Here is a 14,593-nt window from a genome sequence, read left to right on the forward strand (position 1 = left end):
CCCCCACCTCTTCTTTCCCATCCCACCTGCAATCAGTCCGAAGAAGAATCCTGACCAAAAACATTGTCTATCCATGTCCTCCAGAGTTGCTGCCTGCTCCAGCACTTTTTAAAAGCTTTTGACTGCCACTTTAATGTGAATTAGACTCCACTATATGCATTAAATGAATGAACTTGGGTTATGAGAATCATTCATGACTCTTTGGCCATAGGGTGGAATCATAGCACTTTTGAAACCCTCAGAAGAGGTGACTATTTTGACCCCAGGCAGATAGAAGAGAAGATTCAGGGAGGTGCTCAAAGCTTCTTTGAAGAAATGCAGCATGTTTGTTATTATTTACTGAGAATCTCTGGTCCACGACCGCACACCACGGGGGAAGAGACATTTGAGGTTGCATTAGAACCTTGAGACAATGCACCGGGAACACACAGAAAGCTTGTATAAGCAAAAGATGGAGCAAACCACCTTCCAACCCCCTACTCCTTCCAACCCCCATCAGGCACCTCCTGCCATAGAGTGATACGGTGTGAAAACAGGCCCTTAGGCCCACCTTGCCCAGGCCGACCAACATGTCCAATTAGTCCCACCTGCCTGCGCCTGGCCCATATCCCACTAAACCTATCCTGTCCATTTACCTGTCCAAATGTCACTTAAACGTTATCGTAGTACCTGCCTCAACTACCTCTTCCGGCAGCTCGTTCCATATGACTTATATCCACTTATGTCCCACGTCTTATCTGTGGAGGAATCTGTATATTGACAACCTGAGAGCCCATAAAGCTGCACAGGAAGCCAATCATCCTCAATCCCGAGGGACTACCTGAGGAGTACGAGGTTACTCATCAAAGAAAGCATCAATTCGGTATAAAGTTTAAAGGTGGGATAGAACTATACAATTTACTTGTTTCTCGGTTTTAAACAAAGCCACGGAGAAAGAAATTGAATTTTTGAAGTATGAAGCAAATATCCCCCTGCCCCAGGATACAACTTGTTGAAAATTCTCAAGGGATTGTTATAATGAGGTATGATTGTATCAAACTGCTGAAACATATAAAAGATTTACAGCATTCTTCACATTACTATGTATTCAATGTGTCACAGACTTTGAAGAGAATATGATTATGAATATAATCTACATTTTTATCTGCATGTTCCCATGCATTTATTATCAAACAAAGTTTTGCAAATGAAGTGCCAGTTACAGCATTGTCCCAGAATAGTTACTCTAAAGATAGCTGAATCAGAATATTTGTATTCATTTGGTAGTTTTATTTTATTCCATTCTTTAAAGTGACACACATAAGGCCAACATTGGCAAGTGGAGTTTTCGATCTAGCAGAAAATGAAGACCACCGCCCATAATGTCTGAAACATGAAGATATATCTGCAGTGAAAGAAATAAATATTTTCATCCAAGTCTAGGCTTGGCATTGGGTCTTTTAAATCGGCTGTAGTAAATAGTGGGTTATGAACACAAATAAGTACTAGCTTGCCTTATCAATTCTGCATTACAACAGTTAGTTGTTTCTGGGTATTACTTGAGCTAAAAAGCCAACCCATCGAACTGAAATGCAATTTTGCTATGCTGCCTCAATACAGCAAGTTTACAAAATTAATTTGTATGAAAATTCTGAAAAGTTTCAGTAATTTAGTGGTCTGCAAAAGAGTACAAAAAAACCAAAGAAAGAGAACAATATTATGCACGAGAATTTAAAAAATGAATAATTTGTCAGAAATTGAAAACTTTACTATCTTCAATGACATTGGTGGAACAATGATTCTCAAGCATCAATCAAACGAGGAATCTGAAAACATTGAGCATAAATCCGGTAAAGAAATCTTTCAATAATATACTATGTAGCAAAGTGTAATGGATGTGGCTGGAATTTGCTGGAGTAGGAAATTGCATGACATTTCTTGCTCTGTGGGCAATTTCTTGTATCCTTCAGCTCAAAAGCTTTTACTTGCTAGAGGTGGGTGTTGATGACAGCACAGAAAGGATTATTTGATACTTTGATGAACTACTGGGCTAACACGCAACTCCTTGAGATTTAAGAATTACAGAATAAACAGTAGACGGAATGAGAAAGGGGTTAAATTAGATTGGACGAGGTCAATATTAAATCTGGTAACAATATTAGGAATAAAAAAAACCATAAAGAAAAATTCAATAAAGGAGAAGAAGAAATAACAGAAAGAAAAAGTAAATAAGTATTTAAACTTAAAACGCAAAAATACCACGTTCAGTGTCCAACTGGCATCCCTTTCACTGTGGTGCAAAGAGATTTGGATAATATATATTGGCAGCCTCAGGAGAGTGGCTAACAAATCGAAAACAGACAGAGCGGATATTCAGATTCAGAAAACTTTATTGTCTGTCATAATGAACTGGTAATCAGTAATTAGTCAGGTGCTACTCGTTATACTATATTAATGACTTGGACTGAATGTTGTGGGGTATCGATGGGTTATTATGTGAATGAGCACGAAGTTGGCAGATTGTGAGATTAGCCACTTTAGGAGGAAGAATAAAAAAGCAAGCTGTGGAATGCTATTACAAAAATGTTGCAGTGCAAGGGGATTTGGGATTGCTCGTACTTGCAACACCAGAGGTCATCATGTAGGTACAGCCAAAAACAAAGGAGTACGAACTAAAACAAAATAGGGAAGTTTTAATCGAACTTTACATGGCACTAGTGAGATACAATGTGGGGTACTGCAAACAGATTGAGTCTCCATATCTTTAGGAAGGGTATATTTGCATTGGAGGTAGTACCGAGAAGGTTCACGGTTGATTCCTGGTAAGTTGAGTAGGTTGGGCTGACACACATTGCAATATAAAAAATGGGAGCTGATCTTACTGAAATGTATTAGATACTGAGGGACGTTGACAAGGTGGATGCTGGCAATCTGGAGTGGATGTTTCCCATTCAGGATGTTTCCCCCAGTGGCAATATATAGAACTGGGAGGCGTAGCTGCAGAATAGGTGATTTCCCTACAACCCTTCCCACAAGGCAAAGATATGGAGGAATTTTTTCTCTGGTTATGAGTTTCTGGAATTTTCTACAAAGGGAGATGTGAAAGTAGTTAGAGATTGAAAACACTTAAACGACAGGGTATGGATAAAGATCAGGAAAGGGATGTTGAAGCAAGATTGGATCAGCCATGATCTTTCTTAATACCAGCGGGTCAATTGATCTGTAAAAGCCAAAGCCAGGTGTGAGAGGTGAGTTAAAATGATTAGCAAACATTATTCCACGTAACCCTCCCCTACCCCCCTCTCTTTCTTTTAATTTCTTTCTTTCTCCTGCCCCTGTCCCCACCACGGGGTGCATACATTTCTCCCACCTTTCCCCACAATTTCCCACCACCCCAGTCATACTGCTACTTTCCCTTCCTCCTTATGCTCCCATCCACAAGTTCCCTATTTTCCTTCTAATCCTGCTCTTGCTCATCCATGCTGAGCCCAGCCACCCATATCTCTTCCTTTGGTTTTACTTTTCAACTCCTCCTCTTCTTTACTTATCTGAATCCCTTTTGTCGCATTTTCGCCTCTAACCTTTATCACTCTACCATTGTTACCATTCGCCAATCACCCACCCCCTCCCCTCCTCACTTATATCCACCTATCACTTACCAGGCTTTGCCCAGCCCCAACTCACTTTTCCAGCTTTCTCCCCAATTCTCCATCAGTCTGATGAAGGGTCCTGACCCCAACGCTGTCTGTTCATTCTCTCCATAGATGCTGCCTGACCCGCTTCATTCCTCTGGCATTTTTTTTGTTGCTCAACTGGTTTTGCAACTGTTCAGTAAATGATCCACACAGATTCCTTAGATAATATTCGAGCATGAGTGGAAGTAAACCCTCGTTTAAAAGGAACCCCTTATAACGGATTTCGGGCTATAGTGGATGGATCTGCCAATGCTAACCCTGGCTTGCAAGGTGCACCAGTGAAACCTTTTTCACACACTGCACAGTCCCGTTTAGGCTGCTGTTGTTGTGGCTCACATTGTAGTCCCCGACAGGACGCGCTTTCTTGAGGCCACTGATACCGACAGGATGGATTAGGTCACCGTGGGACTCCGTGGGGTGGAGGTAGGTACACTCTCAAAATTTAAGTATTCAAATAATCATTTAAAATGCCATCTGTAGAGGGTTTTTATGTTTGGCACGGCCATGGTGGTTTGAAGGACCTATTTCATCACCTTTCGTCTATGAAAATGATATAACAACTTTTATACAATTCATAAAGTACATGTGAGATGTAAATTTGAATATGTAGCAACATAACATAGTGGTGATCAGATGCTTTTTTCATGATTTTGTTGACGAAAACAGAACACTTGGGAAATGCACCAACTTCTTAAAAATTACTGGGTTCTGTATGTCCAACCGAGCAAAATAAACCGTATCAATGACAAAGCTGCACTTCCTCTGCGTCTAAAGGTAAAGAGGCAGATCGAAAGACAGGTGGATATAATGTGCATTTCAAAACCTCGGACAATGATACATCAAAGTAAGGAACAAATGCTTGGAATTTGGATTCTGTTCTCTAACCACAGACTCAATATTTGTTTATGCAAACCCTCAATATAGTAAATAGCAGCATTGCCAACGGTGGCTGTATCTCAACTTCTATACTCTGACTGATGAAGGTCAAGGTGCCAAAAGCCTTTTTTTACCACCATATCTACCTGTGGTGCTATTTTCAACGAACTATGTGCTATGTGCTTGCACTCCAAGATCCCTCTGCTCTACAACATTGACCAGAGCCCCATCATTCACTGTGTAGGTCTTACTGATGTTAGTCTTCCCAAAATGCAACACCTCACATTTCTCTGTATTCAAGTCCATCAACCATTCCTGAGCCAACCTGCCCAACCAATCAAGATGCTGCTGCAATTTTTGACAACCATCTTCACTAACTACAATACCACCCACTTAGAATCATCTGCAAACTTGCTAACCATGCCATATACATTCTCGATTCAAATCATTGATATAGATTTATTTATTATATGAATAAAGGTAGTAACGTTTTGTTGAAGCTCTGACCTCGTAACATCATAGGTGATAGGAGCAGAATTAGGCCATTCGTTCTATCAAGTCTACTCCACCATTCAATCATGGCTGATCTATCTCTCCCTCCTAACCCCATTCTCCTGCCTTCTCCCCTCAACCCGTAACACCCGTACTAATCAAAAATCTATCTATCTTCAGCCCACTTTTAGAACTAATTTATTTCAACTAGAATATTTTAGGACTTTGCAATGCTACCAGCAATTTTGACCTCCAATGTTTTCTAATATTTAATACCCTTATTTGATACACTGTGTGACTCTGAAAGAGTTTGCTTTATCTTGTTGCTCCAAATCTGAGGTTATTCTCAAATAAATTAAGAATAAATCTGTTATGTGATAACGGGACAAAGTATAATCTGTAAACTGTGATGATACTAATTATCTGCTTTTTTTTTGTGAATCGTAATGCCTATGTACCATGTACTTAGAATATTTTTTAATAGGCCTGATCTTATTCATGTTTGCAGCTTCTTCTGAACTAATCAGAATTATCTAGGTCATGAAAGTCCCCCGGCTCATCATCAATGCAATTTTGGAATCTGCCGACTCTCTGTTTATCTTTTTGGATTACTCATTGCATCAGGTTTATCTTCTTTTTGCTCCTCTTTCCTTCTTTCCCAATTATCCCCAGTACTGGTTGCGCTGCTATTTGTTCCAACAAATGTAGGGAAGAATCACAGTATCTTTACAGCACAGCAGAGGCAGTTCAGCCAAATGAGTCTGCACTGACTCTATAGAGGAACCTGTTCAGTCCTATTCCCTGCAGCCTGGCAAATTATCGTTTCTCAAATCCCCTCTGGGCACCTTAATTGTTTCCATCACAACGACGCGACAAGCCTTAACCACGTGAGGGCAGTTAGCAGTAGAGTTGCTGCCTTACAGGAATTGCAGCGCCAGACACCCAGGTTCGATCCTAACCACGGGTGCTGTCTGCACGAAGTTTGTACGTTCTCCCCGTGACTTGCATGGGCTTTCTCCGAGATCTTCGGTTTCCTCCCACACTCCAAAAACGTACAGGTTTGTAGGTTAATTGGCTTGGTAAATGTAAAAATTGTCTCTGGTGGGTGTAGGATAGTGTTAATATGCAAGGATCGCTGGTCGGTGCGGACCTGGTGGGTCGAAGGGCCAGTTTCCGCGCTGTATCTCTAAACTAAACTAAACAACACTCGCTATGCAATTTTTCCCTCACATTCCTTTTGCTCATCACTTTTCATCTGTATTCTCACTTATTCATTGAACCACCTGCTTTTGAGCACATTTTCTTTACTTTTAACCCATCTAAACCTACAATTATTTTTTTTGCTGCAAGGACACTCCTTACAGCTAAGATCCTTCATTTCTGGAATAATTTCATTAAATCTCTTCAGCATCTCCCCTGAGAGATTTATATTCTTCATGAAGTGTGGTATGGTCATGAATTGAATTAAATAATTCAGATATGGTTCAAATAGTGTTTTTCAAACTTTCATGTTTTTTTGTACTTGATGCCTTTATTTATGAATTAGGAGGCCTCATATGCATTTCTAACAGCACCTCTAAAAATACCTGTCACTTTGAAAGACTTGTGTATGCCAAAACCCAGCTCCCACTGTACCTGTGCCTCCTTTAAAACAGTTTCATTTAGTGTATTGTTTAGTTTAGAGATACAGCGGGGAAACAGGCCCTTCGGCCCACCAAGTCCGCACCGACCAGCGATCCCCGCACATTAACACTATCATATAACACTGGGGACAATTTACATATATACCAAGCCAATTAACCTACAAACCTGTACGTCTTTCGAGTGTGGGAGGAAACCGAAGATCTAGGAGAAAGCGCACGCGGTCACGAGGAGAACGTACAAACTCCATGCAGACAGCACCTGTAGTCATGGATCGAATCCATGTCTCTGGCGCTATAAGTCAGCAACCCTTCCGCTGCGCCACAGTGCCGTCCTTGTTCTCCTTATTGTCCTCCTTATTCTTTCTGCCAAAGTGCATTATTTCACACTTTCTTGAATTAAATTTCAATTGCCACTCAATAGCCAGCCTCTCTGCATTCTCCAGTCCACGCCGACCAGCGATCCCCGCACACTAACACAATCCAATACACACTAGGGACCATTTACATTTTTTATAGCAAGCCAATTAACCTACAAACCTGTACCTCTTTGGAGTGTGGAAGGAATCCGAAGGTCTCGGAGAAAACCCACGCAGTCACGGGGAGAACGTTAAAACTCTGTACAGACAGCACCCGTAGTCAGGATCTAACCCGGGTCTGCGGCGCTGCAAGCGCTGTAAGGCAGCAACTCTACCGCTGCGCCAATGTCTTCACTGTTTACCATATCTCCAAACTCTGCCAATTTTGAAATTTAATCCTGTATGACTACATTGAGCTCATCAGTACAGATCAAACTAAACAGCACCTCACTGCTTGATGCTATGAACCCAATGCTATGAACATTGAATTCTCCAATTTCAAGTAGCACCCCGCAGTCATTTCTCCACTGTTCTATCCCACTTTCTCTCCTCCACCCCTCTCGTGTCTCCTTACTCTCTCTTATGCTTTACATTTCACTCTTTTTATGACAATATTTTGGCTCCTTTAACTATTATAATCTATTCAACAGTTAGTAAACATACTTGTGATTTTCAGAGGTTGCAAACAAATCTCAATCAGCAAACTCAAGTGTCTGCAGTGTTCTCAAAATCAAATTGACCTTCACTTAAAGTCCTTACCTTTGGACCACAGAAGGATGCTTCTGCTGATGAATGGTATATATGACACTTTGTTGCTCACTGCTGCTTTTGAGTCATTGTGATTTTATACTCACATCTGGACAAGACATTTGGCTGCACTGCAGTGCTTCCAAAATACTTAGGCATTCTTGGAGGGCCCTGCAGATACCTCCCTGGCAACTTCTGCCATAAGAACGCTTTGCATAAAGAAGCCATCTCCATGCATCATTCTCCTGAAGCCCGAGCTAGTTCTACTGCCTCCCTGGGAAGACTTTCCCTCCCATCGTTGTAGCACACACTCAATATTAGCCAATGTTCCCAGTGGCTATTAGAGTGCTGACAGTATTGTAACGTAACTTTAAGGCATTTGTCCTGAGGTCAGAAATGTTTCTAATGCAGGAGATTTAACCAAAACACCAAGTCTTTCTGAAACATTGCAGTAGAGTTATTACCAGCACTGTTGTTACAAATCTGAGGTTCTGTAAGTGCAGTGTAAAGGAGATTATTATTTCTTTCTGAAAGCTGGAAAAGAGCACCAATGAATTTCTAAACCAGGGAGAAATAATCTCAAAGATGCAAAAAGTGAATATTAGCTAAGGCTGCTAGATATGATTTCCTACTTTGGCCCAAAATATTTCCTGTACAAAATCAAATACAAAATCAATTATGTACAGGATCTGAAAGGCATTCATTATAGCAATAAATCTGCTGTTCTTTAGCCCGCTTGCTTTCCCTATTTTGTGCCTTTTCAAACATGACTTATTTCTTTGCTCCATTAGACAAGATATTTCTAAGGTAACAGAAGAAAACAATATTTGGTTGAACAGACTATTGCTCTTCTCATGATGGTTTTATATTCATATTTAAAAAAAACAGCTACAAAGTTTTTCCTTGGTAGATACTTACCCTGATGACTTCAGGACAGGCATAATGGGGTGAACTGCAAAAAAAGAAAGCAACACAGTCAGTATATTATACGGTAGAACTAAAGACTGCTTAATTTTTCACATTAGGTGTTGTGCTGTTGTCACCGACAAGTAATATGTAGGTTTGAAGATTTATGTACTTAAATGGATGTCCCAAAGACATGAAAAAATATTGTTTATACAACCTCTCACCACTAATGTTTAACTTACACATTAAACATAATTTAATGCTGTACTATTTTAAGTCATGTAGTAAAATATGCCTGAAACTCCTCCTAACTCCCACTGGTGTTTTGTGCTGAGAATGCAACAATCGTCCTTCATGCTCTTTCCCCAACTCATTTCTTGTACAAGTGGGTAGTGCAGACTTTTGGTAGAGTTTCTGATAATAGTCCGTCCCTCTCTTTATGGCCTTTCCTTGTGAAGTATTTTACTGATTTATGTGACATTCTATTTTTGGATATACTCCAACATTGGGAGCAGGGCATTTTACATATAAGGCTTGTAGCGTGGCAGCAGTTTTTCCTCGCAACCATATAATTTGGTCACTTGAGTTTCCTCACAAATGAAAATGTCCAAAAAGGTAGCAACAAGTCAATGGCAGCATGAAGCACTAAAGCCAGTACATTTACAGTAAAAATGGCCCACTAATGGATTGGCTTGCCCATCTCAGTTTACTATAGTGATGATGGATGTAAAGTGTTGCCTCAGTGCAAAAGAAATAACTAATGCATTTTGCAGTGCAGACGCCTGGAGTTAATTGGAGAACAAGCAGATGGTCAGTTACAGTAAGTGCTAATTACAAATTACCTTCCCAATATACACTTAACAGCATATAATTGCTATTGAAAATCATTATGATCCCAACAATTGAATGTGTATTTAACTGTGCATTATTACTTTAAATCAGTAAGTTAACCATCCATTAAAACTGGTGCATATATGGCATATTTTAACAGATAATAAATCAGAGTTCTCTTTACATTGCTAACATCAGATTAATATATTTTTTTTAAGAAAATGCACACAAGAAATAAAATGATCCTGTAAATTTTGTCTTTATACACTTAAACTAATGATCTGAAGATATAATACATTCATTTTCATATTCATTACTACCAGATGGTGAGACACTAAACATCAACATTTTTCATGCCAGTTATTGGCTTGGACTTTGCAGTCAGCAGTGAGCTGCCCACACTGCTGATCCCTGAGCTAAATTAGAACCACTTATTCTCATGGAAAGAAAGATTCACTTCACTGCAATTGGGCCTTCCACATGTAAATCTCATTGTGTTTAATGAGGGGCTGGTGCAATAACATGCTCATCCTTTTACAACTTTTACAATCTTTTACAGCTGATGGAACACACCCTTGGGGTTTGCTGACTGTCAACAATGTTGAGAAATAAGATAATCCTGGGTTAAGACGACTGTGAAAGTTTTCGAAACATTATATGTTTCTGATGTTCAGATACATTCCAACATATTTATAAATAATCAAATTAATTAGAAAAATAATATACATTACCGATTTTGTAATTTATAAAATTAAAATGCTTAAAACAGTCACAATTAAGAAATACATACAAAGATATAGCTTAGCTCCTCAAATGTTCAACTGTCTGATTAATTTCCAAAGGACATAAGAAATTCCATTGACATTTATTATTTGTAATTTATCTAAATAAATTCACTTTTAATACAAAAGTTGGGACATCATGATATAGCTGTACATCACGTTGGTGAGACCACATTTGAAGTATTATCTGCAGTTCTGGCCACCCAGTTGTAGGAATTATGTCATTCAGTTGGAAATGGTGCAGAAGAGATGTTAGCTGGACTTGTGGGCTTGAGTTATAGGTAAAGGCTAGATCTTCTTTCTTTGGAGCGTAGGAGGCTAAGGGGTGACCTTATTGAGGTGTACAAGATCCATGAGGCCCTGAATAAAGTTTACAGATAAAACCAGAAAGTACAGGCTTAAAGTTAGAGGGAAGAGATTTAAGAGGAGCCTCAGGGCAATTTTTTCATTCAGAGGATGTAGTCCATGTCTAAAATGAGTTGCCAGAGGAAGCTATAGAAGTAGATACAATTACAACTTTTAAAATACATTTTAATAGATATATGGATAGGAAGGACTGTGGGCTAAATGCAGGCAACTGGCAATAGCCAATTAAGCCAACTTGGTTAACATGGGCAGAATGAGCCAAAGGACCTGTTTCTACGCTGTGTAGTTCTACGTTTCAATAACTGCTTATTAATTTATGCTTATTTTTTAGTGTTTTGGATTATCAAGGGTCTTTGATCATACCAGGCCAGTCCAAGGTTGAGACTCTGGGATTTGCCACCTTAGACCCTCTTTTGTCTTAATTATGCAGTTTCCAAATTTCCATGACTGAGCAAAATAGAGCCCGGAGCAAAGCAAGCAAGATGCCACAAATGAACACCTGGCCGCTATCTCCGAAATCATCACCAATGTCCAGCAATCATCTCTCCAGTCTCCAATCTTATAATTCCCCAAACCCACATTGGCTCCTATTTTCTTCCCAAAATCCATAACAGGACTGTCCTGGCAGGCCCTTGGTTTCTGCCTGCTCCTAACCCACCATTCAGAGGTCAGAGGACCATGAGCTCCTAACCCACCAAACTCATCCCCAAATACCTCAATTCTATCTTGCCTCTCATTGTTCAGTTCCTTCCATCCAACATCTGAGCCAACTCACAAACTTCCATAAGTTCCAATTCCTGGGCCCCTGTCGCCTTGTCTTTACCATGGACGTCCAGTCCGTTTACAGCTCCATCCCCATCAGGAGGGCCTTAGGGCCCTCTGCTTCTACCTTGAACAGATATCCAATCATTTCCCCTCAACTAACACTCACCTTTAACAACCTCTTTTAACTCCTCATACTTTCTTCAGGTCGAAAATGTAGCCATGGGCACTACCGTGGACCCCAGATGTGCCTATCTTTTAGTTAGTTACATTGAATACTCCTTGTTCTATATATCTATATCTATATATAATATAAACCGCATACTTTCCATTAACATTTGACCTCTCAAAGAGCAATACCCCCATTGCTTGGATGAAACTCCATCTGCCATTTCAGTAACTGATCTACATATATATGTCCATACATACACACACTCTGAGGAAGGCATCATGTTCGGTACAGACATTTCAGGCTGAAGGACTGTTCCTGTTCTGTACTTTTCTGTGTTCTACATTCTATGTACCTCTTTGTGGAAGCTTTCAGTACATACTTGAATCTTTCACTCTGTCTCCCTAGAAATGTCTTCCTTCGACAGAGCCTGGAACAGTGTGTTGGGTCTGGTGTGGGGCATGTAAATGATGTCTCAGTCAAACATTACAGATTGAGAATAACTAGAGCCTCACTGGTGGGGTCATCAGCCTGGAGGAGCTCACAAATATCCAGTGACTGCCAGTGAATTTGAAGGAGTTTGTGGGAACTGTGATGGCGGTGTTTTTCCAGTGCCTTGAGATGTCTACTGTAACAATACTACGCAGAAGCATAATATAGGGCTGGGGGTGGTAGAAATCACTGCCACTCAGTTGACCAAGGGTTCCTAACCTGGGCTAAATTTACCCTCAGGGGGTAAATTTCGCCTACTCAGGGGGTGGATTTGTTGATTCTGGATTTGTACATATGTTTATCTCAGTGACTGACTGTGTTTGGTTCTGGTATACCAGTATCTGTTCATCGTTAGTTGTTCATAAATAAGTGAAATAACATTGTTACGTGCTATTAAAGTTGCCAGGGGTAAACGGGACGAAAAAGGTTGGGAACCCCTGCAGTAGACCATGAGTGTTGTTCCTGGTTTGCAGTCTTGATCTTCAATTATCTTTTCCCTCAACCGATTAAAGGCTGAATTAGCTCATTGAAGTAAAAGAAAATTCAAACTAATGTTGTACCACCAAATGTTATTGCAACCCCAAACTGGATGTAGCGTTGTCTTCAAATTAGACATGATTTGTGCTGGATGCAGATACTGTGTGCTAGAAATTGAATTATTCCATGTCATCCACTAATGGCTTTGACCTTTATGGCTTAAAAATTTATGCATAGAAAATCATTACTTCAAAATTAATAAAATGTCACCAATTAACTATACCTGTCAAAACTAAGCGAAGCAAAGCAAGCAAGTTAGAGGCAGTTCTTTTCAGTCAGGTTTACTTCATAATTGAGTGGCTGAAAGTACTACTCAGAGACCCACATCTACTTATGCACTTCATTTCCACACAAGTGCCTATTCTCAATCTTCTGTCAGCATATTAGGAACTGGTGAGTAAGAACACTATGCCATGGCTGAGTTCAAATGTTCAAATGGGAGGCAGCCTCCCACTGACTGTGTATGTTTCCACTATTTAATGAAGAAGTCTCTTTAACAGGCGAGCAGGTGGAAACTTGTCCTTGTACTCTGCTTCTGCAGTTCCGTTCCATAAAAGTCAATGGAACAGCGTTTGGGGAAACAAATAGCTGCAAATAACCCAAATCAAATTTGTATCCAAGTACTCCAGATGCACAGCTGTAACTTTTTACTAGAGCTATTCCACATGAAAATTGATTATCTGAATATTCATTATCAATGACTGATGAGAATATTCATTTTTAAATCCAATAATCATTCATAGTGATAAATAGCTCCATATAGAGAGCAATTAATGCAGCTACCTCTGTTCAGAAGTTTAATTGGCAGAAAAAAGATGTTCAAATAAATTAAAATATTCAGACATTTATCATACTGTTAAATGTTCATTTAATTGCTAACCCTCCAAAGAATTGTATTGTAATTTTATTGGAGCACAATATTATCATATCACAGGAATCAAATTCTTCACCTTTTCACTGGGGCAAAAGAGGATGCATTTATAATTCAACTATATTTTTCTAGATCCCATTAATCTAAAAGTGAATCTCACATGTCATCACAAAAATATTAATCATTTTTTTATTTAATTTGCCTACAACTGTACATTACCTTTGCTCTATTTGTTTCCTCTTTGTCCTCGACACAAGTAAGGTCTTAAATTTGTGCGCGAATAGCAAATTGTTTAATGAGAATTCAGATTTATTTTTCCGTTAGTTTGGTAAGTTAACAATGTGGAGTCAAACTTTGAGAAAAATAGGATATCCAAGTTCTACTTGGCAAATTATTTTGAACTAGTCCAATATTTTGGCTGTGTTGGTTTGATTTTTTTGGATGCACATATCACAATAGGACATTGCATTTAAATTGCAATAGAGCAAAAACATCCCATGCACTTTAAGCTTTAACCAAATCTGAGCAGGAAGAGGAGTGGGACTAGTGACGAAGGCTAAAAGGCTGTTCAAACCAGTCATTGGAGGTGAGACATTCCGATCAGTACCATTGAGGACAGTGGGTGAATGTGCATGTTAATTTGTGCAATTGAAACCAGGAATTACATCGTGACCATCTCATGTATTAATATATAATTAAAAGCATTGCCCTGCTCTTTAATGAAGTATATCTGGGGATTTAATATTCTGCCATTAGTGCATTCAGAGAGCCATCCCTCGACACTGTATGAAAAGTAGCATATTTTCCTCTTATTGGGTTCTGGCCTCAGAAACTTCTAGACCATCCATATGAATTACTATGTCCCAGCAAAGGTGTTTGGATATTCAGAGGTATCTTGGCAGATACAGTGTAAATATGTAATTCTGTGAAGTTAACTGACTATACTCAAAATGTTAAAACTAAGATTATTATAGCCATTGCAATTGTAATTAATCGTTTGTTATTGTCTGTGTTAAAAACAACTCAATGTACTTTGCGTTTGCAGATTCTACCAAAAGGAAGAATGCATGCTTCCCTTAAATAAAGATT

At 39.4% G+C, this 14,593-nt stretch overlaps 1 protein-coding gene across 2 annotated transcripts in view; it reads right to left on the bottom strand.

Annotated features, from left to right (window-relative positions):
* The window catches only part of brsk2 (BR serine/threonine kinase 2), a 705,112-nt gene that overhangs the window by 149,022 nt on the left and 541,497 nt on the right, over positions 1-14,593 (bottom strand). For both annotated transcript variants that reach the window (XM_033038920.1, XM_033038919.1), the window contains exon 6: positions 8,707-8,740. In XM_033038920.1, the coding sequence (XP_032894811.1) occupies positions 8,707-8,740 (34 nt within the window). The remainder of the gene's footprint in view (positions 1-8,706; positions 8,741-14,593) is intronic.

The sequence above is a fragment of the Amblyraja radiata genome, chromosome 20, assembly GCF_010909765.2.
Source record: "Amblyraja radiata isolate CabotCenter1 chromosome 20, sAmbRad1.1.pri, whole genome shotgun sequence".
NCBI lineage: Eukaryota > Metazoa > Chordata > Chondrichthyes > Rajiformes > Rajidae > Amblyraja > Amblyraja radiata.